Below are 26,759 nucleotides of genomic sequence, written 5' to 3'. Positions count from 1 at the left end.
CAGCATCACGCTGATTGCGCAACTGGAGATTGGACAAAAGAAGGGGCATAAATCAGTTGCTACACAGTATGGGTTTTGTCACGTCCAGAAATTTAACCCTAAATTTCCAGACTATTTTGTATATTAAATCCCTGTCCAGTACCAGGCAGGGTACACAGAACGACAAGTAATATACAGTTCCAAACATAAATAAAGTGTAAAATACTTACAGAAGAGGCACTTAGTCCTCACACCGAAAGGGAACAATAACAGCGGAAAAAGGCGATCCTAGCGGGGCTTCAGCTCCACTCCACAGGCAAAACTCAACTGGGGTCTGAGTCTTGGTCCTCTAACTTCATCTTTAGCTCAGAAGCACTACACTTCTGAAAACAAGGAATAATAGTAAGCCTGAGTACAACCACCGTACTCAGCAAGCCACACCAACGATACAGACGTGTAAGGGGATTCAAGAATGGCTTGTGGCTATTTGCGTAAAGGCAGTTGTAAAGCATTTTATTAAGCAAAATAGTAAAACGGTTGAGTAATTAAGGCAAGATTAAATCTCCACTGAACAACGCTACACCACGTTGAACAGGCCCAACCAACCCACCTGAACTACAATGCATTGAGTCGATTTATTAAGGTGGGAGTGTGGGACTAATTACGGTGAATCTGGTTGATCACCCATAACCGCGGGCACGGCAATTCGAATAGTTTTACTCTGGCCAGAGGTGCACAACTGTACCCACAAGACACAATCTATCGGCATGTCACCGTGCCTGCGCAGACACGTCACCATGTCGAGTGATTGTGACAAGACCCTCCGCATAACCCTCCCCTAACCATCCACACTACGCTAAGATTTCACCCCCACCCCCTACCCCGGAGGTGGGCAGTCCCCTCGTGCGCCGCGGTGAATCCGGCAGCTGGACAACCGGACACCCCGGCCGATCCAACTCCATCACGCCCACCCTCGCCACCGGTGCCTAGGAAAGGGTCGAGCTATACTTCAGATCAAGCAGTTATCCACTCCCGCTTATGGCAAGTGTTGTAAGTCTTCCAGGGTTTCCCGTGAACCGGTCCTTAATTTCCATGGGTGCGACTCGCAAAACCATGCACCCACAGCCCACCATTCAGTCGCATTTTAGTTGGATAATTACGACCATGAAACATGGCCAGATGTCTCAAGCACACAGCTCATCAAGATACTAGAATGTCTGATACTGCAATTATCCCATCGACTGAGCTAGTGGTAATTAAGCATGGTTAAGCATATAGTTCTAGCTAGGTTAACATAAGTAACACAAGCTAGTCGATTTATTACCCAAGGTTGACAAATGACAGATATCAAGTAAACATGGCATAAGCGAGCAGATAGGTAAACCGAATTCCCATGTAATTAGCAAAACATGCATATTTATTTGCAAACGGTAAAACATTTATAAAATAGGCTCAATATGCTCAAGGGGAATGTGTGACTTGCCTTGCTTCTTCGAAAGAATCTTCCGAACACTTTTCCTCACGACCGCGATCTTTCGAAACGACGGGAACTACACGCTGGCATGCAAAACGAGGAAAAACTCTAATAAACACCAAGCAAATAGTACATAAAAAGTAAACAAACATGTAGAGCTCAATTTTATATGAATTTTGCAAGTTGAATGGCTCAATTTGGAGTTCGTATGAATTAGATATGAATTTTAGAAGTTTTGAGCCATTTAAATGGATTTTCTAGAATTATTATCGATTTATTGCGCCAATATTAAATAATTTTCTTAAAGGAAATTAAAGGTTATTGCATCAGCATTGGGACAGGTGTGGACCGAGTCCACCAAAGGTGGGCCCCACGCGTCAGCCAAAAGGGGAGGGGCGGTGCACCGTGGACCGGGACCACGGGTGGTCCACGGGCGACCAACAACAGGTGGCCTGGCAGGGAGACGGGTTGGCTCACCGGCCAACCCGAGGCGACGGCAGCGGTGTGCGACCGGACGGTGACCACCGGCGACGACACCGGCACCGAGCGGCGGCACGGGAAATGGGGAAGGAGAGGAATAAATGGAGAGGAGGAGGAGGAGGGAGGGCGGCTCATCGAGAGATGCGGCGACGGAGGGATTCGGCCAGCAGAGCTCGGGGCGAAGGGAGGCGGCGGCGCTCCGGCGACTAACAGCGATGGCGGAGGGGTGGTGGGGCGCGGTGGAGATGGTGGTGCTGGTGGCGGCGCTACGCGGCGACGGCTATGGCGGCAGTGGAGCTCGGGTTCGCGGTGGAATCGGGGCTCCGGTGATGGTTTGGGGATTTGGAGTGGCGGCCGGTGTGCGGGGCAGCACGGCGAAACCGAGGGTGGCGGCGGATTTGTGTGGCGATGCCTGAGGCGGCGAGGAGCGGCGGCTGAAGGCGACACGGACAGCGGCGGCTGAGTCGACAGTGGAGGTGGCGGCTCGGTGGCGGATTGGAGGAACGAAGCGGTGGCCAGGCTTCAGCTCGGCGCAGCGAAGCCAATGGTGGTGGTGGCGCGGCGCGGCGACGACAGGAGCGGCGGTGGCGCGCGGCTGGAGGGCTCCGGCGTGTGGCGGGGGGCTTGGCCTTGCGTGGGGAGCGCGGTAGGGGGCGCGAGGAGCTCGGGCGAGGAGGGGAAACGGAAGAGGGGAGCACGGGGGTTGTTTTTATGGGGGAGGGGAGGCGGGATCGAGCCCGGGAGAGGTGGAGTTGCCGGCCGGAGTGGGGTGACGATGTGGAGCTCGTGGGGAGGTCAAACCGGCGCCGTTCCTTGCGGGGAGAGTGGGGGAAATGGTAGAGGACGTGGAGGGGGTCGTTCCCACGCGGTTTGATTGAGGGCTGCGGGCGGGGTGGTGGGGGATTCGGCAGTGGAGTGGGGGCGGCAATAGCGGCAGTTGCCGGCCAGGCTAGAGGTCGGGGATGACAGGTGGGGCCCTGTGGGTCCCACCTGTCGGCCTGAGTGAGAGGGGAGGCCGGGAGGGGGCGATGTAGACTTGGCAAGGGGAAGGAGGGGACTGGCCGAGCGGCGGGCTGGGCCGGGAAAGGAGAGGGGGGGGGGAAAGTACACCGAAGGCCCCTGAACTTGTCATCGAGTTACCAAAACGTCCTCAAACCGCAAAACCAGACATCAGGGGTCCCCTAACTATCGAAACCGGGTTAGTGTTGGTCCCAGGGCAGTATTGTGCCCAGTTTTGTCCTACGTGGCGCATTGACCACGGTCTTCAGCACTGAGTCAGCAGGGGCGACGGGGTTTGACGCTGAGTCAGCAGGGCGGTAGTTAGGCCCGTGGCGCACGGCGGACTCGTCACTCCTCACTCCTCACTCGTGTGAAAACCCTAGATCGGGACGGCCGGGGCGACGCTGCTGGCGACGAGGTCGATTTGCAGCAGGCGGCGGTGGAAGGGACGGTGGAGTGTCGCGCCGAGGTGGTGACTGGTTTGGCGCGGCCGCCGACAACATCGAGCTCGACCTGGATCTGGTGGTGGCCTAGGCGCGTCTACCGGTGGCCACCTTGGGGCGACCTCGGTGGGGAGTTGGAGCCAGGTGCGGCGGCCGGCGGGGGTTTCATCGGCGAGTATTCCCCCCGCAATCCGACATCCGAATCCGGCAGGTATTCCATTTCATCTCTGAGTTTGTGTGGTTGCATGGTGTCAGTGGGATGTGGGAAGGAATATTTTTAATGATTTTCGATGTTGGGATTTGGTGTTAGCTGCAAGTTATTTATTTAGGTTTGTACTTGATTAGGGTATGTTTAGGCTTAGTTTAATGCAGAAGTTAGGATTTGGAACTAGGTATGCATGTGTAGGACCATTTGTTTTTGGACCGAGTGTAGGACAAATTTAAAATGCTCTAAGTCAATTTTATATCTTGTTCTGCATGAAGGGGATGGACGTGTTGGACACTCTTGTGGTTAGGTTTCATCTGAAGGGGGTATTTGTTTTAGATGGGAGTGAGAAGAAATATTGTGGTGGATCTGAGGCTCTGTCATATGTAGAAAGAGACAAGGTTTCTTTGCCCGAGCTATTTGGACACCTAAAGGACCATTGCAATGTGATGTCTGGGACTTTGCTCCACTGGTTGTTTCCTGGTAAAGATTTGCAAACAGGTCTTCGTGCTCTTTCTAATGATAAGGCTTGCAAACTGATGTGTGACTGTACTGGAGAATTGGATGTAGCAGATGTATATGTTGAGGAGCCAGAGATTGTTGATTTGCGTAATGGGTCTGATGATGACAGTGATTGGGAGGCAGAAATGGAGTTAGAAGTTGAAAGTGAAGAGGAGGGTGGGAAAATAGAGGTTGATATAGATGTATCCAAAGGGAAAGGGGTTGATGAGGTTGGTGGTAGTGGATGTAAGGGTAAAGAACTGGCAGAGGAAGAAACTGATAGGAGGATAGTTATTTACCACTCTGATTCAACACCTATTGCTAGCCATCAACCTTGTCAAAGTGCACCCTGTGGTAGCCATCAACCTTCTGCCAATGCACCCATTCCTGACCATCCAACATATGACAGTACACCCATAGCTAGCCACCCACCTTCTGACAGTGATGAAGATAGTGATTATACTCCAGGGGATGATGCTCAGTCAGATGATGATGAAGAGGCTGTTGAGATAGAGAAACATTACAAGGAGGTCATGAGGAAGGTTAATGCTGACTCAGCGTTGAAGACCGTGGTCAATGCGCTACGTAGGACAAAACCGGGCACAATATTGCCCTGGGACCAACACTGACCCGGTTTTGATAGTTAGGGGACCCCGATGTCTGGTTTTGCGGTTTGAGGACGTTTTGGTAACTCGATGACAAGTTCAGGGACCTTCAATGTACTTTTCCCGCGGGGGGGGGGGGGGGGGGGGGGGGGGGCGGCCGTGGGAAGGAGAAAGAGGATTGGGCCGAAAGCAGCCCAAGAGAAAGGAGGGGAGTTTTACTTGTTTTTCTTTTTCTTTAATTGATTTGATGATGTTTGTGACTTTAAAATTACTTCTTGAGCTCCGAAAATTCGCGGGAAATTTTAGAGAACTCATTAGGGCACAAAGAATATTACAAAATATTCTCGGCCAATGATTTTTTAAGGGAAAATTTTAATTCTCCCATTATTTCACTTGATTAAATTGATTTAACTTTTATTTAATTTCTGGAAAATACATTATTTAATGATTTTTAATCCCAAATGAAAATTAGGGCGTTACAGGTTTTGTCCCAAATGACAAATTAATTCTAACATCATACCTATTCTGTTCTTACAAACATCTAATCCGATGAATAATATAACTACTACTTCATGTGATAGAATTAACTCAATTAAGCACAACACTGCTCATACCCACTATCTTCTTAATACCAGCCTCCTGCATCACCTCTCCCATTCTAGTGGCAGCATACCAGTTCCCTTCTTCTAAATACATGTTCCTAACAGTCACATACCGTCCAGGTTGCTGACCACCAAGAACTATTAGTTTCTCCCTGATCTGGGCAGAAAGCTCTATATTGCCATGGATCTTGCAAGCCCCAAGAAGTGCACCCCACACAGAATCATCAGCCATAAATGGCATCCTCTCTATAATCTGAATTGCCTCCAGAAAACGACCAGCACGGCCTAAAAGATCTACCACACACCCATAATGCACCATCATTGGAATGACCTTATATTCAGTAAACAACTCTTCGAAGAAGTCTAAGCCAGTCTCCACCAATCCTGCGCGAGCACAGGCTGTCATTACAGCAACGAATGTAATATGATTTGGCAAGAACCCTTCACTCCTCATCATCTCAAACTTAACCAGTGCTTCAGCCTCCTTCCCATGATTAGCCAATGCAGACAACAGTGCATTCCACGTACAAACCTCCTTGTCTCTTACCAAATGAAAGATATGGCTACAACAGCTAAGCTTCCCATACTTACCATACATGTCGATGAGTGCTGTGCCCAAGAACGCAGTGAACTGAACCTCATGGCGAACAACATGCCCATGAACAGCCATTCCAACCGCAAGCCCCTCCACAGCATCCAGATTAGCACAAGCTGAAAGAACGCTTACCAGTGTGGCCTCAGAAAGCCGTCCCTTATTCTGCAGCAGAAATGCCCGGAACATTTCAACAGCATCCCAGTGACACCCAATCCTCGTTAACCCAGAGATAATCGTCGTCCACGATACAACATCCCTCACCACCATACGATCAAATAAGCAGCGGGCACCATACATGTCTCCGGAGAGACACAGCACGTCAAGCATGGCATTACAGGTAGCCAAATCCGGACTAGCCATATCGTCGAACACCTTACGCGCGTCGCGCACAAGATGGTCGTCGCGGCCGTAGGCGCTGAGGAGCGAGCAGGCGACGAAGCGGTCCTCGTCTAGGCCGCGGCGGAGGCACTGCGCGTGGAGGGTCGGGGTGGCCGCGTCGAAGCTGGCGCTGGACTTGAGGAGGGAGGGGAAGGTGTGGCGGTTGGGGCGGACGCCGCGGGCGAGCATGGCGGAGAAGATCCGGAGGGGGCCCCATGGAGGAGAAGCGGAGCCGCGGAGGCGGAGGTGGGCGTGGATGAGGCAGTTGTAGGGGAAGGCGGCGGTGGCGGCCGGGTGGGGGTGCGGGAGGGAGAGCGCGCCGGAGGTGAGGAGGAGGGCGTGGAGCTGGAGGACGCGGCGCGGGGCCGAGAAGTTCTCCTGCAGGAGCAGGTCGAGGCCGGCGTACGAGCGAGCGGCGGAGGAGGTACCCCCACATGCTGCGGCTGCGAGCGAGGCAGCGTGTCTCGAGCGGGCGATCATGTAACGCTACCTGGGGGCAGGCGGGCGGCGGTGGCGCGCGGCGAGGCGGCGCTGCGGCATCATGGGGCGAAGTGAGAGCGCGCCGGGCCAAGGAGTCACGGGACGGGGCGAGGCCACAGCCAGCGCCCAGCGGGAGGCGGCGACACAGTTAAGTTAGGTCCTGTTCACTTTGATCCATTTTCAACCTTACCAAATTTTGATAAAGTTATTAAAAAAGTGGCTACATTCAGTTTGCTGTCAAATTTTGGTAACTATATAAGAAATCCTGTCAATATTTTGGCAAGTTATCAAAATTTTGATAACTATATCAAAATTTTCGCATTGCCAAAATTTGGTAAGGTTTTTTTTGGCAACAAAGTGAACAGGCCCTTAGACGGGCCCGTGCGGATGGACTCAGAGGAGGCGTAGAGGCCCAGGTGTGTCTGTTATAAGGCCCAGTACAAATAGGTATGACGTATGGTTTCACGCCGTTTGAAGTTCGGAGGGGAGAATGTATAATAGCAGCCCCATTTTCATTTAATCGGGAATTTTCATATTTATCAATTTACCCATATTGTTTTATAAAAGGGAATTCCTTCTTTGGACATTCAAGATTAACAACAAGCCATTCATCGCCATAATTGTTACTGCTTGGAGGTGTTCTTCAAGTTAGTTAGGCATTATCTGTGAGCATCGAACAATTATGTAATGCTAGGGAAGTTTGTGAAGGTTTACCTCGTTTTCATAAGGAAAAGTGATAAATTGAGCGGAAACTAGATTTGACTGGTAGTCGCTTGGCAAAGACTAGGGTTTTTTTAAAAAAACAACTCTTTGAAGTTCCTCAATAGAGATGCAAAATCCGTGGGTCCGAACTTCAATAAACAAATCAGGTGTTTTCCTCTCTCAATACATTACCTTGTATTTTAAATTTTCCAATCTATGTATGTACTTAGTTGATTTAGTAGATAACGTTGTTTCTTGGTTATATGTCATGCTTGTCACCTCTAGGTTGTAGGAGTTTCCCAAGTTTCTTCTCTCTTCGTCCCAAAATAAATAAATCTAGTATGCAATATAACATATCTAGTATTACGTACCTGTACAGGTTTGTCACATCCCGTACTAAGTTGTTTTTGGAGATGAAGGGAGTATATAGTTTACTCGCAATATCACTTTGTTTAATATCTTGACAAGAGTGTCCGGCTTGAAGACCGGAACTTCTAGGTTTCAGATCTGAAGTTCAGCATTCATAATTATGGCAAAGAAAGCTCTAGAAACACACATATTCACCCTCCCCTAGGCGTTATCAACATCCTTTCAATACTTAATCATTTATTACAACCCGCGGTCCAAACTGGATAATGTTTTTACCTACATAGTAATCCAGTCAATAAAATAAAAAGATCATAGGGTGCATATGGAAATGTTCCTTGCTCTTCTTATTCTTCCATTTCTCTTTCTTTCTCTTCCATCCCACTCTCCACGCTGAGCAATGCAGTCGTGGCAAGCTCCGTGGAGACGAGCTCTAGCTAGAACTCCGTTACCTGCTTCCACCGAAATATGTCTGCCCGAGAGAGCGGTTTCAGGTTTCATAGTAGTCACTAGATCTTCAACCCCAGTACCATCTTCATGAGTTTGGTGGAGCTCCATCGAGATATGCCTCCTGAGCGAGCTTGAGCTTGACATCCACATACAAGACGTTCACAGGAGTCACCTCGTCGAGCTCTGCAGAGCTCACCTTAAGTGTTGTAAATTGTCGAGACAAACCACCACCTCCATGCTCCTCCTATCCATCCCCGAAGGCCAAATTTGAGCTGCTCGTACCCGTGGACTAGCAAGGTGATGCCAGCCCATGTTGAACTCAATGGCAGCTATATAAAATTTCAAAAGTCGACTACCAAAATCCTTTCCTAGACAAGTGGCCTCCTCTTGTGCCTAGAAAAAAGTCTAACTGTATCCCGGTCCCATATCCAACACGAACATTAGCTAGAGGTAAAGTCTTATCCAATAGACTCGTAATAGTACAGTAGGCTTTACCTAATGGATGGAACAACAGATGGTGGATTGACGAACAATCGGCGAGCAGGGAGTGTGTGGTGGCTTGTGGTGTTTCTAGAAAATAAAAATAGAACATGAGCGGCATCATTAGAGGGGCACATACATAGAGGGGAAAGTGGGGTGATGGGCAAGCAAGCGAAGCGGAGAGAGAGCATGATAGGAGCTTCCCAAATTTAACATGAATGAAGGTTAGGATAATGATCATCCTCCCAATTCAGGGGGTAGGATAGGGAGTCCCTTGAAGCAATGTTTTTACGATTTTGCTATATCTCACTCGAAAGATTTTTTCTTATCTCTCACTCGATTTTCTCACTCAAATTTACAGTGCATTTTCTTGTAAGTTACAGTGTAATTTATGAAACTTACACTGTAACTTTTGTAAGTTACACTGTAATTTTTGAATCTTCACATGTAAATTTTAAATTTTGTATTGGATTTGGTCTTTTTCTTGAGGATATGGTAATTTAGTGTCTATTATGGTGTTTCTTAATTGCTTTTTGCCTTTTATTATATCTATTGGATTTTAATTCAAAGATTAAAAATCTGTGTGATACGATCATAAAAATCTTTCGAAAGATGTATAGGTACTCCCATGTTTTTATAGTCTAAATTTCTACATAGAGTGAGGTAAGGAGTCGGTTGAAAATGCTCTTAGTGCACCCTGCTAAAAGTATAGAAAACGGAAAAAGCTGTTGGAAAAACCCCAACATGAGGGGAACTCTTTTAATCACCGAGGTGGACGTCCACCCATTTTTTTTCATGTCATCTAAATAGTTATGAAAAAACTTTTAAAAAATTGATAAGATAGATCAATATGTAATATATCACTCTATAAACATGCAGGTTAAAATTCAACTTCTATAAATTATAACAAAAATAACACAATTAATTTGCTCCACCAGTTACAACAACATAGACCTTGTGAGAGCCAAGTAAAACAAGTGTAGATAACCTACAAAGAGTTAAAGATCTTTACAGCATATGCCACGTACCATCCAACAAATTGCATTAATCCCACCTAAAAAAATCTGTTTCATAGTCAGGCACATCCCTTTAATCCTCATGAAGAAGGGATTGGAGGGGATTAATAATAGATGTGGAATTAATTTTCTCAAATTTCCCTTAATTCTCTTGTGGATGGATGTGATTAATCGAACTAGGCCTAACAGTTGCCAATGCATTAAGGAGAGAAGGGATCGTGAAACAAACCAGACCCACAGCGCGCGCTCGTGAAACAAATCCTGTCAGCCCTAAAAATCGACGGTCACATGTTGGCCTGTTTGGCACAGCTCTAGCTCCAGCTCCACCTTTCCTGAAGCTGGAGCTCAGCCAAACAGTTTCAGCTCCACCAAAATTAGGAGTGGAGTTGGGTGGAGCTCTCTTACAAAATGAACTAGAGTGGTGGAGCTGGGTTTAGGCAGCTCCACAACTCCACTCCACAACTCCTGAAGTTAATTTGAGGAGTTGGAGCTATACCAAACAGACCCCAAAGCTGCAAAATTTTTGGTAGGTCACTGGTAAGTCATTTTATTTCCCTTCATAGTTGATCCTGCTTGAGGGGTGGCAATCATATTGTTTGCCACTTTTGTTGCCTGAGCTTTCTTTATTTTTATTTCATTTGCAAAATTCAAAAGAACTCCAAATTAAGAATAAAATGTGAGACATATAATAATTCAGTACTTTACCTGCCTTTAAAATTTTAAATTGGCCAAACATTCGTTTACAGGTCATGAAAAATATTTTTCATGACATCTTTAATCCTTACATACTTATACTTCACATGATACATATGCATTGTTTTTTTTGACTAAGGATACATATGCATATTATATTTGTAAGTTGCAGTCACACAAGGGACTGGCGGGTTGCAGGTGAACCCGATCCTACTTTGAAGTAGCCGGTTGCATTTGCATGTATGATACATCTCCCTCCCAACTCTGAAACATTGTGGCCGGGCTGTACGCAATTAAATAACACAGCTCGATATATCACATCGTCACTGCGCATAGTTGCACAAGCCGTAGGTGCACCTCTTGCTGCACCTGTTGGAGCAGCTGCCGCAGTTGTCCCTGTCGAAGAGCAGGTCCACGCAGCGGCCGCCGCAGCAGGTCCGCCCGTGCTTGCACGCCTTGTTGCAGCCGCCGCAGTGGTCGCCGCTGGCGGCGGTGTCCACGCACCGGCCGCCGCAGCACGTCGGCCCGGGGCTCCCCGGCGCGACGCACATGGCGGCCGACTTCTCGGAGCAGCCGTACATCGATGGGAGAGGCCGGTAGTAATAAGGATCCCCGGCACCAGCAGCCCGATGCTGATGCGCCAGAAGGAATCGGCTCCTCCCGGTCGGGATCGTGGCCATACTGGTGGTGGGCGCCGTGGCTGCTGCGGCGGCGAGCACGAGGAGGAGGAGGAGGACGGTGGCTTTAGCCATGGTGGTGGAGAGAATTGGATGAAGGTGTAGTGTGTTTTTGTGGAGACTGGAGTGATCTGTATGTGTTTCGTGTGTGGTCGTGTGGAGAGGATGCTTATATAGAGGTGAAGAAAGGAAGTCAATGCAGCTACGTGCATGCATGCAGTTGACTTCTGAAGGAAATGGGACTTCAAAGCAAGCACAACAACGGCTTCTAAAAGCAAGCTGATGGAAGATTGGAAGATATACAGTGGATGGACTCTTTAGGTTAGAAATGTTACACGAACTGAATTGATTGCTAGCTTTGTAATACTAATTCGGATACCTAGCTTGTCGGCTTGTCGTTTTGGACAACATCGCCAGATGCACTTTCGAAACCTCAAACTCCAAGTAACGATGTTGTTCTTGAATTACTTATCTTGAAATTGGATAATGAAATTAGGACAAATGCATATATTTAACTCGAAATATATATATTTTTTGAAACAACCGAAATATATATATTGAATTCTTGGGTTTTATAAAGACAGAAGTTCCTGGTCACATTCACTTCGCATTATGATTTTTGAGGAAATTCATATTTAGTGGGTCAAATATGTACTGAATGCGATGTAGTTCCTTTAATAAATTGGTTTTCAAAATTATTATAACACTAACGAAAAACTGATCGTTTCTCAAGACATGTATGATCAGCAGAGCTGCAGATGCTCTGGCTTGTATAAGACCACGGTGTACGCAATGAGCGCTAAGTAGAAGTCAACAGTAAGGCAGGCGGCCAAGTTACAGTAGCTGACAAAATTTTGAGCTCCAGAAAAGGAGGAGCTCTAAATGCAAGTAATCTTTCAAGATAAAAATGGCGGCCGTCGCTACATCCACATGCTCAGTACCATAAACTGCACATGTTGTTGATGATGACTTGACGGGAAGGGGAATGATACTATCATAGTATTATAGAATATGATCATGAAGCTTCGTACGTGGAACACACAGGGAAGTGCCTTCCGTTCTACGACCACAAAACCATGGGAGAACAAGGATGTGATTTAGCTTCCTGCAATTGCAAGTGTTTAAACTTCTACATGTTCATCGTACTTATTTGCTGAAATTCATGTCGGCAGTAATTGGCTACTCCCTCTGTCCCATAATATAAGGGATTTTGAGGTTTTTGCTTGTAGTGTTTGATCACTCGTCTTATTCAAAAAATTTATGCAAATATAAAAAATGAAAAGTTGCGCGTAAAGTACTTTAGATAATAAAGTAAGTCACAAATAAGAAAATAATAATTCTAAAAGTTTTTGAATAGGACGAGTGTTCAAACAATACAAGCAAAAGCTCAAAATCCCTTATATTATGGGATGGGGGGAGTAATTAATAGTACACGATTAAGTAATTGAACTCGACAACAATCGATGATTTCTCCATAAGTCAGCCATTTGATTTTTGAGTAGGATCCCACGAATCGATCAGGTACTCAATTTTATTTTGGTACACTTGGACAGGAAAAAGCAACAAATAGACTACAGGAGAAGTGGGTCTGTGCCTGGATGGCAAAAATCATATTAGTGAACCGGGACTTAAATATGTTTAGTCCCGGTTCAAAAGCCCAGTGAAATTTTTTGATCTTTAGTCTCAGTTGGTGACACCAACTGACGATACTAAAGATCATTTTTAGTCCCGGTTAAAAAAGTTAGCAGACCGTGTCAGGCCCCAACGATTTTTAGTCCCAATTGGTAAAGATGGATCTTTAGTCCTGGTTGTTTATACCAACCGGGACTAGTCGAGATGCACGGGGAGGGGAGCCGCGTCGCCGATCTTTTTTATCCTTATCTCCTCTGCGTACGCGTCATCCTTATCTTCCACCTCCTCCTCTGCTTCGCCCTCCCCATCCCCTCCTCCCCCTCCCCTCTCATCCCCTCCGGCGGCGGTGAGCTGAGACGACGGTGACAGCGGGTGAAGCCGCATCCGGTTGCGGCAGCATGCGGGACAGTGTTGGCGGCGGGCGGCAGCGCAGGCGGGGGGAGGGGGGGGGGGGCATTTGCCGGCGGTCGAGCTTCGCCTGCGTGGAGCGGACGAAGGCGTGGTGGCAGGGAGAACACAGCGTCGTGGCTGATGTGGTAGCCGTGGTGGCTGTCGGGCTCGGGAAGACGCATGGCGAGGTTGACGGCGCCGGTGGAGCGCTAGAGCGAGCGCCACCACGTCGAGAGCATGCTAGTGGACACAATCTCCCTGGCCAGCGCGAAGTGGAGGATGCGCTGGATGAGGTCGTTGGAGAGCCCGGAGATGCAGTCGACGCCGTCGGCGAGGAAGAAGTTGTAGATTCTTTTATATGTTTTTATGAATTTGTGGATGATTTTGTTGTTGAGTATGTTTTTGTGAATTTGTAGATGTCAATTTGATATGGGGATTTGGGGATTTCAATTTGCAAGAAGCAAAACACAATGAACAAAAAGAAAAAAAACTCTAGTCCCGGTTGGTAACACCAACTGGGATTAAAGGCTAAAGATGAACATCTTTAGTCTTGGATTGGACGTCCTGGTTTGTAATCCAGGACTAAAGGGGTTATAAACCAAGACTAAACATGGGTTCCCAACTAGTGTTGGCTAGTCATTACGGTTGGAATCATAAACGATTTTCCCGAGTCCGGACTATCTGTGATGTTTATATATGCAGTTTTTTCACGTTATATTGATATTACGGGACTAAACACTTAAGATGAAGAGGTGGGAGTTGTGCACGAGCCTCTATTTAGGGATGAAAGACAGAGTGGATACAAATAGATAATTATTGTGTTATATTCGTTTTCGTATTTTTAACTCAGATATGCAAAATATTTTGAATAGTAAGGATTGAATAATATCGGATAACATGTTAGACATATTTAACAACATGTTCATCCACATGTGTCCATGTCATTCATTCGGTATCTCCTCTATGAGACATGATCATCGATGAATTCATACTTTGATCTTAGAATCATCTTTGTTTCACATGTGAAATATAATTAGGGATGCTTTAAAAACAGTAACATATCACGTAAAAAGTTTTGTGAATAAGTCATATAATCATTGATCAATAATAAGCTATATATATATAAATGAACAGAACATTTATATTATAATTGATAAACTACTAGTATATGATATGATATAATTATATCTGTGATCGTTAACCACCGTCTCCGTTTGCGCTTCGATCATGCCATTGCCAGCCAACAGACATGCTGATGGCACCACCATTATTGCCTGGGGTAAATTGGAAACATACCATTATAATTTTGTAAAGTTTGAGATATACCATCGGTATCTCAATGACATGTAGGACCCACATGAGTCAATGACATGTGGGTCAGGATGGCATGGTTTCAATTTTATAAAATTATAATGGTATGGTTCCAATTTTCCCTGTTGCGTGCTGCCCCGGGGCAGTGTGAATCTATGAGATTAGAGAAACCGGTGCATCCCTGCTTCCACAGGCGAAGAGTGCCACAAAGTGAGTCACCACTGTTTCTTCGAACTTACGAAGTAAGCTGCAGTGCACGAACTGAACCTCTGCATCCGCATGTCCATGTAGGTAACAATCATTTTTCCCCTCATCTGTTATCTACAATTTCTTTCTTATTTCTTTTAGAAAATTCTACAAAACTGATCCAAAACTACATAATGAAAAAAATACATATACTAGTAATTTAGTATATTTCTATTGGCACTAGAACACGCCGCCACACCTAGCATCTTGTGTGCAACCTGCAGAAACACCCGGAGACATACCACCACAGAGATTGGTTGATATATACCAGCTAGCGAACGAACACTTGAAGCAACCTCGTTAGGGTGCACATTGGTTTATCCTAGGTTCAACAGGCCAATTAGATGTCCTCTAGCCCTCTAAAGATGAGAGACAACAAGCAATAGACGGATTTTGGGTAGGGGGGAGAGACGTGGGATACATGAAGAAAGGAGGGTGATGGATGCAGATCATAGAGGTATGAGTAATGGATTGGTTTTGATGCTTAATTGACCATTTTCAGTTGACCTTAATTAAGCCCCTATATTTAAGGAAGGGTTGTCTTGTGTCTACTTGGCTATTTTCACATCCTATTTTTTTTAGAAAAAGGTATTTTTTTTACCCGGCCTCTACATCTAACCGGATATATGTGGCCATTTAAATTAGGAACTTAGCCCTACAAACAATCCAATCTGAAAGTCGCTCCTATGGAGATTTGAATTTAGGACCTTAGGGTACTACTCAGGTCACTGCAACCACTAGGCTACACGCCCTTTCGTATTTTCACATCCTATTAGGTTTAGAGATCAACTAGGACTTGAGAAACCCTGATCCCAAACAAGAAAACATGAAAAAAATATAAAAAAAATGGGTTCGGACCAGGGCTGAAGGTTGAACCACATTCCATTGCTTGATATGATCGCTCGAGTACCTGATCGAGGCCAAACCACAGTTCATTATATGGTCCAACCACTACACACCAGCGGTCAGACCAGTCTTGATATGTTCGAAGGCTCTGATCCTTTCTAGAATGAAAATTGGATAATTTGACACTTTTTTTTGTTGCCCAATTACTTTAATTGACATTTGTGAGGATGACATGTGGGACCATCTGAGTGAATGAAAGTGGGCCAGGATGTCAAATAATCGAAACCCATTGAAAAAAGTGTTAAATTATCAAATCTCTCTTCTAGAATGAGCCTAAATTTGATGTAGTCCAAGTTTGGCTATCAACAGCCATCTCCCATCAAGAATTTAAACTTGGAGACATATTTGTGTATAGAAGTAATAGGATATCACTCTCATGACATCATTAATCATTATATTAACGGTGGACACTTCTCGTGACAATATATATTTTGTGGTGTTTACGTGATACATTTTCCTCCAGCGTATACGATGCAGTGTAGGCTGTGCGCAACACAGCGCATGTCTTGAACTCTTAATAATCACACACAGCTTGATCTCCTCGAGTATGCATGCATGTCGTTGTCAAATGGCGTAGTCGCAGAAGCCGTAGGTGCACTTGTTGCTGCACTGGTTGGAGCAGCTGCCGCAGTTGTCCCTGTCGGACAGCAGGTCCACGCACCGCCCGCCGCAGCAGCTCCGCCCGTGCTTGCACGCCTTGTTGCAGCCGCCGCAGTGTTCGCCGCTGGCGCCGGTGTCCACGCACCGCCCGCCGCAGCACGTCGCGCCGGGGCTCCCCGCCGCGAGGCAGAAGGCGGCGGCCGACTTCTTGGAGCAGCTGTAGTAGTAGTAGGGATCAGCACCCTGCCCCTGCTGCGTCATGAGAAACCGGCTTCTCCTCATCCCGACCGGAGCCGTGCTTGCGCTGGTGGCCGCCATGGCTGCGGTGGCGGCAGCGAGCACCAGGAAGAGAAGGATGGTGGCCTTCGCCATTGCAGGAAGGTCGAGATCGAACTAATCGCGATCGATCGGTTGTAAAAATGGTGGTGTTCAGGCGAAGAGGTTGGGGGAGACGTGTAGTGTGTTTGTGTGGAGAGAATGTCTTTGGAAGTGGCATGATTATATAGAGGGAGAAGAAAGTCAACCGGCCTAGCAGGTAGCTCTCCTGCTATAGCTTCATGCTAGCATGCATGCAGTTGACTTTTGATTGAAATGGGACTTCAAAGCAAGGATAACAACGGCCTTTTCTTGTAGAAAACAAACAAAAAAAAAAGGGATTGAAACTAAGGTTTCAAGTACTTACAGTGTATGAAGTGCGTATGAGATCAAGGGGTTCGTGGGTTTAGAAATGTCACCAAAAAATTGCATGTTTTTCACTCCAAACACTTGTCATTTTGGACGCATATCAACATAAGTTTTTGAAACTCTGTAGTATCAATATAATTTTAAATATTCATATTGGATTCATAAAAGTCATATAGCTAGCTATATTTATCTTGATTAGTGAGATTTTACCGTGTTTTATAAAGTCATTAACTTTTCCTTGCAAACACATAAAGACGTAGAAATCACAAATCAGTGGTGAAATGCACATTTATCGAGGTTATACCGCTATAAACGAGGAATGTTTTTATTTACAATGGACAGTATATATATGCCACCAAGATTCCTCGTTTTTTTGACATGCATCGTATCGTTTACTCCTATGTTGCATAATCCTATGGGGAAAGGACGGGAAAGGATAGGGAATGTATCGATCGGATATGTGGGCGAGAACGAAAGAGGCGTTGTACTTTGTACGGCGAGCTGGTCCCAGTGCTCCTCTCCCTCTTCTAAGAAACTTACGGTGGGTCCATGTGTATTTCGAGCGCGCTTTTAAAAAAAATAAGTACGATGCTAACCTATATATATATTATTGTCTGATACTGGAAAAGGTGTGCACGAATCTTAAAGATATCGTGTGGATGCTGGCCTAGGTGCTACGCGCGTTAAAAGGACTTTCGGAATCCTATGGCGCTAGCTGATGCTCTCTGTCTTCTACACAGGACAACAGGCAAATTATGCAATATTAAGACATGCCGCAAAGTTGTGGGCCTTGTGGCAGCTTGAAGACAACAAAAGGTTCAGCTCCAGAAAAGGAGGAAATGAAACAATGCAAGCAATATTTTCGTAAGAAAATATATGATGGCCGTCGCCATATGCACAGTACCCATATATAAACTACACATGTTTATTGATGGTGTCTTCAAAGGGCAGGCATGATATAATATGATCATAAACTATAATTACTGCGTGGAACGCATATAGAGAAGTGGCTTCCATTCTACACCCTCAAAACCGCCATGCGATCTAGCTTCCTGCAGTTATAAGTGCTTAAACTTCTCATGATTCATCGTATCTATTGCCCAAGATTCATGCCGGCCGGCCGGCGACTGGGTTATTTATACTCCATGAATAATTAAGTCACTGAACTCTCGAGCACTCATTAATTCTGTGACTCGATCAGCTACTAAGCTCAGTACACATTTAATTTTTTTGACTTGAGCCAAGAACTTAGTAATAAGTGCCGTAGCTTTTGTTGCAGCCTGATTATCCATTTTCTAGAAAAATAAATAATTTTTCTCACAACATATAAACTACTGCGTTTCCTTTTTTTTCAAGGAATTGCTAACCTTATGTCGACAGAAAATGCATCCCTAAATCTTACGAATTTGGATCACTGGATGTGCATCACGATTCATGCTAGCTCCAGGTGCTTTTTCTCCAACTCCGATAACTTTCTCTTCTTCTCCAACGCCGGCGACAACCCAAACTTCGGCAGAGGGCCGATGAATTAGGGTCCCGGGGGTGGGGGAAGAATGGGGGGGGGGGGGGGTCATTGGGCTTAGAGGGATGGTCATGGGAGGCGGCGGTCCGGCGGTGGGGGTGGAAACGAGAGGGTGGCGAGGCATCGGCAGCGGCATCAGAGCCGTGGGGATGGATGAGGGCGGTGGGCCAGCGTTGGGGGCGCAGTGGCATCTCGCCGCCGACGGCTCAAGGATGAAGGAAAGAGGGGGGAGGGGGAGGAGGCCGCCCAGGGGGGGTGGTCTCGCCGGTGCCGTTGACGCCTTCCGACCAGCTTGCGAGATCGGGTGGTGGCACGGTTGGGCGGCATTGGCACAGGAGGGGGTGGAGCACGCGCCTGAGAGAGGGGAGCGAAGTGGCGGCGGTGGCGGCGGCGAGATTGAGGGGCGGGGAAATAAAATATTAGGGTTACGTTCACTTCAGAATCTTAAAGAGATTGAATGGTTCAGAATTCACAAGATTTTATGGGGTATTTTCTGTCTAGTGACATATAGATAGTCTCTTTTGTATGTAAATTTTCTGATCTACAGTAATTACCCACGTGAAACATTTCCCTATGGCACTCGTTGATCATTTTTATACCACATATCTATGAGGGGTGTATTTAGTTGTGACATGTGTCACTCGCGAGCAATCCAAAGGGTGAAAATGCTCATGACCATCATGATCTAGTAAACCGAGTCAAGGCCATTATGTGGCAGTACCATAAGAATGGGCATATGCGCTTATATATAGTAGGAGATGTGTTGGGTCGGGCCACGCTAGCTAGCTCAGTAGGAACCGGTCTAATTTGTTTGAACTGCAATTATGGAGTGTTTGCTAAATTATATAAGAAATTTCCTAGTTAATTCAGTTAAGTTCAATAGTAAGAATCACATACTGCCTTCTGAAACGAAGAAATACCATGGCTAGCAACAATTTTAAAATAGTGGCAACATATATCTATTAACACGATATTTTTGTGATGACAAATCATTTTCCTTTGGATGCCACATTGCACAATCAACTTCTACATATCTTTTGGTGCAAATTTGCTAGGTATGAAACATTATTCATCCATCCCTAGCAAAACATTTGTTTTGCATAACCCCTTTCCCTCATGTTCGTCCTGGATGCTCTTGAGTCTGCAGGGCGAGTGACAGCTCGTCCTTCTCTCTATCGGGTCGGAACGTGCCCTGAGAAGAGGTTTCCACTGCGTCCGTTAGTCAACGTGCGCCTCGCGTATCTGATCGCTGAAGACCAGGGAGCCATCAACTGGGTTGAGCGATCCACCGTGAGCATAGTACCAGAACTTCGATCGTTCCAGCCAATTAGCGGTGGCCGGTTCGATACCCTCTCAAGCAAGCTAGCCTCCATTTCCTCCCACTTCGGCATCGCGACGCTATAGCCGCCTGACCCCAAGTGGTGATGGTACTTCTTCTTGGCGGCATTTTCTTTGTTTCTTTCCATCATCACCTGCCCTTGTTGACCTGTCTTATATGCAACAAACTCGTCCCAGTGATCCCTTAGCTTTGGGAATGTGTCGAAGTTCGGTGTCTGCCCCTTCAGGATATATTTCTGGTACAGATCTCCCTTGAAGCTCTGAAACTATTCTGCCATTTTCTTTAGAGTCCACCTTTTCACTTTGTCCTCTGTACCCGCGGGAAGGGTGAATGTCTCGAGCATTGTGGTCCACAGCATCTCTTTCTCATGATCTCTGCGTGCCCTGGTTCTGCGCCAGTACACCGTATTGACAGGCACGTTATCTCGCACAACCCAACCGCTGTGACGTACGTAGTTCTTGGCGGCTTCCGCCGAGGCACTAGGTCGCCCGTCTTCGTCCACTTCCGTTATGATGCGCCGACCCTCAAGCTTCTTCGCGGCACCTCGTTGCCTGCGTGCCCTCTTTTGTCCAGCGGAGGGTTGACTTCCACTAGCCTCCTCCTCCTGGTTCCCCTCCGCATCCCTCTCCACGTTCCCTTCCTCGTTCAAGTACTGGTTTGGATCCTCGTTCCCCTCTTCTTCGTTCCAGTACTGGCTATTTCCCTCCGCGATTGTATCGTACAATATATGTTCCTCATCGCGATCAGTCATCTGTTCATACAGGAAACAGTTGCTAAGTCATGAGACATTTTTGCTTTAACAATCTTATATGCTAACAATCATATATGCTAAGTCATATATGCTAAGTCTTATATTAAAACTATAATAATCTTATACGAAAACTCAAATAATATTGTATTAAAACTGTAATAGTCAACTATGCTAAGTCTAAGTGACGTATATTAGGACCCTAGCTAGTCAATAATTATATACTAAGTCTAATTACAAATATAATAATCTTATATTAAAACTCAAATAATCTTATATACTAAGTCTAATTACAAATATAATAATCTTATATTAAAACTCAAATAATCTTATACTAAAACTTAAATATTCATATATGCTAAGTCTAACTGTCGTATATTAGAACCCTAGCTACACAATCTTGTATGCTAAGTCTAATTACAAATCTAATAATATTATATTAAAACTATAATAATCTTATATTAAAACTCAAATAATATTGTATTAAAACTCTAATTATAATGCTAAGTCTAAGTGTCGTATATTAAATCTAATAGTCTTAATTGCATTAAAAATATAACAATCATATATTTACGTCACTTGTCTGCGCGAATTCCTTCGAGGGCTAGGTACCACTCCGGCTTGAGGGACGACGACGACAACGTCTTTTCTGCAACATACAAAAAGATGTATTAGGATAAACGCGAAGTAACATATATTGTATTTCACGTTCGCGTTCTCGTTAAGTTCATGTTTCGTTCACGATCGTTCACGTTCGCGTTCTCCTTAAGTTCACGTTTCATTCACCTACGTTCGTTCGTTCACGTGCGTCCACGTTAACGTACGTTAAGTAATGTTCGTTCATGCACGTTCGTTCGTTTACGTACGTTCAAATACAATGTTAAGTTCATGTTCGTTCACGTTCACATTCGTTAATGTTCGTTTACGTTCGTTCACGTTCGTTCGTTCGTTCACGTTCAATTCTCGTTCACGTATGTTTCGTTCGTTCACGTTCTCGTTCACGTTCGTTTGTTCGTTCACGTTCATGTTTGTTCGTTCACGTTCACGTTCTCATTGACGTTCGTTCGTTCACGTGGTGGCAGCGGAGCGGTGGCGGGGTGGCGCGGCTGCGGCTTGGCACGGCGGCGGCGTGGCGGCGCGGCATCGGCATGGCGCGCGGCGGCGGCGACGGCGTTGCGCGGCGACAGCGTTGTGCGGCGGTGTCGTGGCGTCCCGGCGTGTCGTGCCGCCGCGGCGTCGTGGCGCGGCGGAGTCGTGTTCGGCCGCGACGATGTCGGCGTCGGCGTCGGCAACGAGGTGGCCGGCGACGGTTTGGGGAGAGAGAGAGAGAGAGAGAGAGATCGAGATCGAGATCGGAGAGAGAGTGCTAGAGAGGGAGGCGGCGGTGGCTCTCACCCCAGAGATGCGGCGGCGGCGGAGGCGGCGACGACGACGACGCGCGAGACGACGGCGAGATACGACGGCGGCGTCGGCGCGGGGATGCCCTAGGCAGTGGCGGCGAAGGAGAAGCCGAGAGAGGTCGATCGGGGCAAAAACTTCTAAGTGTTGGTGGAGAAGACGAGGACGCGCATCGGGAGTATATATACCCCTTGATCTTTAGTCCCGGTTGATGAGAACAACTGGGAGTAAAGATTACTCCCGGTTGTTCTCATCAACCGGGACTAAAGATATCTTTAGTCCCGGTTGTTCTCAACAACCGGGAGTAACAACCAGGAGTAAAGATATCTTTACTCCCGGTTGTTCTCATCAACCGGGACTAAAGATATTTTCCCGCTATTTCCAAATTCTTTTTAAACCCGGTTAGGGTTAAGAACTGGGACTACTGATAAGCGCACTGAATATTAATTTCCATTACATATGTGTTTCTAAAATAGAAAATAATGCATTAAAATTATTTAAAGTCAAAAAATTAATGACAATTACTTCGAAAAATTATTGTTTCTGTAGTAAATTAAGTGGATAAAACGTAGTAAGCAAATATATGATTTAAAATTAACAAAAATTCTAATAATCATATATACTTAGCATATGAATGATATTAAATTGTTAAAAACTCTAATTAACAAATGTAAATGCATACGACATGCATGATTTAAAATTAATAAAAATTCTAATAATCATATATAATTAGTATATGAATGATATTAAATTAATTGTTAAAAACTCTAATTAACATATGTAAATGCCACATGCATGATTTAAAACTTTTAAAGATCCTAATTATCGCATATAACTAGCATATGCATGATTTAAAATTGTTAAAAACTCTAAGTAACATATGTAAATGCCACATGCATGATTTAAAACTTTTAAAAATTCTAGTTATCGCATATAACTAGCATATACATGATTTAAAATTGTTAGTACCTCTAATAATCGTACGTAATTAACATATGCCATACAATAATTGATTTATATGGATAATTAATACATCCAAAATAGTTTACATCGTGTACACAATAATTACGGCAATACATCGACGATGACGGTTGACCGCACGTACTTTCTCCTCACTATTGTTCCCTCCTTATGATCGCTACGTGAGTAAGGGGTGTCTTCAGTTGATAGGAGGATGCTAGGGTCAATCGTCACCGCGAAAGGGGGTTGCCCATCCAACCGATCGTAATCCTCGTCAGTCTTGTCCTCAACTCCGACGATTTTTCTTTTGCCTGGGAGAACCACGTGACGCTTAGGCTCGTCAGGCCCTCTGCCCTTCTTTCCTTTGCTAGACATGTCCTTCACGTAAAAGACTTGCGTTACATCATTGGGAAGGACAGAAGGTTCGTCCGAGTATCCAACCTTGTTAAGGTCAACCGTTGTCATCCCACTGTCATCAATCATTACGCCTCCACCAGTCAACCTAACCCATTGGCACCGGAACAGAGGGACCTTGAGAGGACTATAGTCAAGTTCCCATATGTCCTCGATGGCACCGTAATACGTGCCAGCTGTTCCATCGTGTCCCATGGCATCGATACGAACAGCGTTGTTTTGGTTCGTGCTCTTCATGTCTTGGGCTCTCGTGTAGAATGTGTACCCATTGATTTCATATCCCTGGAATGTCGCGATCGACCCAGACGGTCCCCTCGCCAGGAAGGCAAGTTGTTGGTTGATCGTCTCGTTACCCATGAGATGTTGTCGTAGCCACGCAGGGAAAGTATCAATGTGATGCCGTGTAATCCATGCATCGGACTTATCGATGTTTCTGGCGCGAACTAGAGCCAAGTGCTCCTCGATGTAAGGAGCTACCAATGAAGATTGTTGCAGAACCGTAAAGTGGGCTTTACGGAATAAATTGTTGTCTACCGTCATTATTGCTTTCCTTCCGAGAGTTCCCTTTCCCCGTAGTCTCCCTTCATGGCGTGATTCAGGTACCACTCACTGCTACAAAATTCGATGACCTCCTCTGTTCCATACCCCTTGGCGATGCTTGCCTCTAGACGAGCACGGTTACGAACATACTTCTTCAGAACGCCCGTGTACCTCTCGAAAGGAAACATGTTGTGTAGGTACACAGGCCCGAGAATACTGATCTCTTTGACAAGGTAACAAAGTAGATGCGTCATTATATCGAAAAATGAAGGTGGAAATATCAACTCAAAACTGACAAGACATTGCACCACATCATTCTGAAGGGCTTCTAATCTATCCGGATCGATAACCTTCTGCGAAATTGCGTTCATGAATGCACATAGCTTTGTTATTGTTGCCCGGACATTGTCTGGAAGGATATCCCTTATTACAACTGGTAGCAGTTGTGTCATCAACACGTGACAGTCATGAGACTTTAGGTTTGTGAACTTCTTCTCCTTCGTGCTTATTATTCGCTTGATATTCGTGGAGTATCCAGACGGTACCTTTATGCTCTCCAAGCATTCAAACATACTTTCCTTCTCTACCTTGCTAAGAGTGTAGTTGGCTGGACTCAAGTAATGGCTTCCTTTCTCCTTTGGTTCCGGGTGAAGGTCGCCGCGTTGTTCCATATGTTTTAGATCATTACGTGCTTCCAGTGTATCTTTCGACTTTCCATATACACCTAGGAAGCCAAGAAGGTTTACGCAAAGGTACTTAGTGAGGTGCATCACGTCGATTGCGTGGCGGACGTCCAAGAATTCCCAATAGGGTAACTCCCAAAATATAGAGTTCTTTTTCCACATCACCGCGTGGCCATCTTCGCTCTCTATAGGCTGGTTTCCAGGCCCATTTCCGAACACTACCTTAAGATCTTTAACCATAGCAAACACTGTTTTCCCGCTGCGATGTTTAGGCTTCGTACGGTAGTCCGCCTTATGTTCAAAGTGCTTGCCTTTCTTTCGTACCGGGTGGTTTGCTGCAAGGAATCGACGATGAACATGTACACAACCTTTCTACAGTGCTTAAGATACGTACTTTCTATTTCATCTATACAGTGAGTGCAAGCCTTGTACCCCTTGTTGGACTGTCCGGATAGGTTGCTAAGTGCAGGCCAATCGTTGATGGTTACGAACAGCAGCGCTCGTAGGTTAAACTACTCCTGTTTGTCCTCGTCCCACCCGGGGACACCTTCCTTCTTCTACAACAGTTTAAGATCTTCGACCAGTGGTCTTAGGTACACATCGATGTCGTTACCAGGTTGCTTGGGGCCTTGAATAATAATCGGCATCATTATGTACTTCCTCTTCATGCATAGCCGGGGGGGGAGGTTGTAGATACACATCGTAACGGGCCAAGTGCTATGGCCGCTGCTCATCTCTCCAAAAGAATTCATGCCATCCGTACTCAAACCAAACCGTATGTTTCGTGCGTCCTTTCCAAAGTCTTTAAATTTTCTGTTGATGTTTCGCCACTGCAAACCATCGGCGGGGTGTCTTAGCATCCCGTCCTGTTGACGCTCTTCAGCGTGCCATCGCATCATTCCAGCATTCCCCTTGTTCCTGAACAAACACCTTAGCCGTGATATTATAGGGAAATACCACATCACCTTAGCATGAATTCTCTTCTTTGTTAGCTGCCCGTCAACTTCTCCTGGATCGTCTCGTCTAATCTTGTATCGTAGTGCTTTGCAAACAGGGCATGCTTCTAGGTTCTCGTACTCCTCACCGCGATATAGGATACAATCATTCGGACATGCGTGAATCTTCTAAACTTCCAGTCCTAGAGGGCAGACTATCTTCTTAGCCTCGTACGTTGTCTCGGGCAATTTGTTTCCCTCCGGAAGAATGTTCTTGACGAGTTTCAATAAATCGCCAAATGCCTTGTCACTAACACCATTTTTTACCTTCCATTGCAAGAACTCTAGAGTGGTATCCAACTTTTTGTGCCCCTGCTCGCAACCTGTGTACAACAACGTTCTGTGGTCCTCTAACATCTTGTCTAATTTATGGGCCCCCTTTTCACTTTTGCAGTCCTCCTTGGTGTCCTGCAACATCTGACCAAGATCATCCGCAACGTCGTTACCATCAGCATCCCTTTCCTCCTCGCCCGTTTGATTTCCTTCAAATCAAACGTACTGAGCAAAGTCCGAAATATTGTCGTCTTCCACTTCATCTTCTTCCATTTCAACACCTTGCTCTCCGTGGGATGTCCAACAATTATAGCTTGGCATGAACCCCGACTCAAACAAGTGGAAATGAATAGTCCTGGATGCAGAATACTCCTTCTGATTCTTACACTTATTGCATGGACAACAAATAAAACCCTTATGCCTGTTAGCTTCGGCCACTCTCAAAAAATAATGCACGCCGTCAATAAACTCTTTGGACGGCCGGTCAGCGTATATCCATTGCCGATCCATCTACATGACATGAAAAAAATCGTACACAAATAATTATTCTTACAATAATGACAGTCATACAATAATTATAAAATAATTACAAACTCTTTCAACAGGCATACAATAATGACATATCATTATTCATACAAAAATCATAAAATATTACACCAAATAATTCTTATTTACTATTTCTAAAGTTTTAAACTAATATTAATTTGTTTTTACTTCTTTTAATTTTCATTTTAGTTTGTTTTCTATTATTTAAGATTAACTTTCACTATATTTTCCTTCTCAACTATTTTATAAAACCTTCTTTAGCAAATAAACTAAATTTCTACATATTCTTTCTTCCCCACACAAATTTTCTCTCTCATCAACTTACAACAAAATTTTAGAAACAAAAAAGTGTGCAAAACATAGCTCCAAATGTAATATGACAAAAAAAACATTGGAGGATGAAGTTACTAACCTTTTAGCCACCTCCGATTTGTATATAATCACCAA

General features: G+C 45.5%; 3 protein-coding genes across 3 annotated transcripts; all 3 read right to left on the bottom strand.

The window, feature by feature from the left end:
* Window positions 1-5,103: 5,103 nt before the first annotated feature.
* LOC127773056 (putative pentatricopeptide repeat-containing protein At1g10330) lies at window positions 5,104-6,848 on the bottom strand. The gene has a single exon (XM_052299067.1). The coding sequence runs from the start codon at window positions 6,739-6,741 to the stop codon at window positions 5,275-5,277; it is 1,467 nt and encodes a 488-aa protein (XP_052155027.1). The 5' UTR covers window positions 6,742-6,848; the 3' UTR covers window positions 5,104-5,274.
* A 3,923-nt stretch (window positions 6,849-10,771) lies between these two features.
* LOC127773502 (stigma-specific STIG1-like protein 3) lies at window positions 10,772-11,200 on the bottom strand. The gene has a single exon (XM_052299586.1). The coding sequence runs from the start codon at window positions 11,198-11,200 to the stop codon at window positions 10,772-10,774; it is 429 nt and encodes a 142-aa protein (XP_052155546.1).
* A 4,974-nt stretch (window positions 11,201-16,174) lies between these two features.
* LOC127772852 (stigma-specific STIG1-like protein 2) lies at window positions 16,175-16,582 on the bottom strand. Its single transcript, XM_052298836.1, has one exon. It carries the CDS (start codon window positions 16,580-16,582, stop codon window positions 16,175-16,177), a length of 408 nt encoding a protein of 135 aa, XP_052154796.1.
* Window positions 16,583-26,759: the final 10,177 nt, after the last annotated feature.

This window comes from Oryza glaberrima, chromosome 5, assembly GCF_000147395.1.
Source record: "Oryza glaberrima chromosome 5, OglaRS2, whole genome shotgun sequence".
In the NCBI taxonomy this organism is placed as follows: domain Eukaryota; kingdom Viridiplantae; phylum Streptophyta; class Magnoliopsida; order Poales; family Poaceae; genus Oryza; species Oryza glaberrima.
The sequence above is the reverse complement of the archived record's forward strand: the minus strand, read 5'-3'. Positions and strand labels throughout refer to the sequence as shown.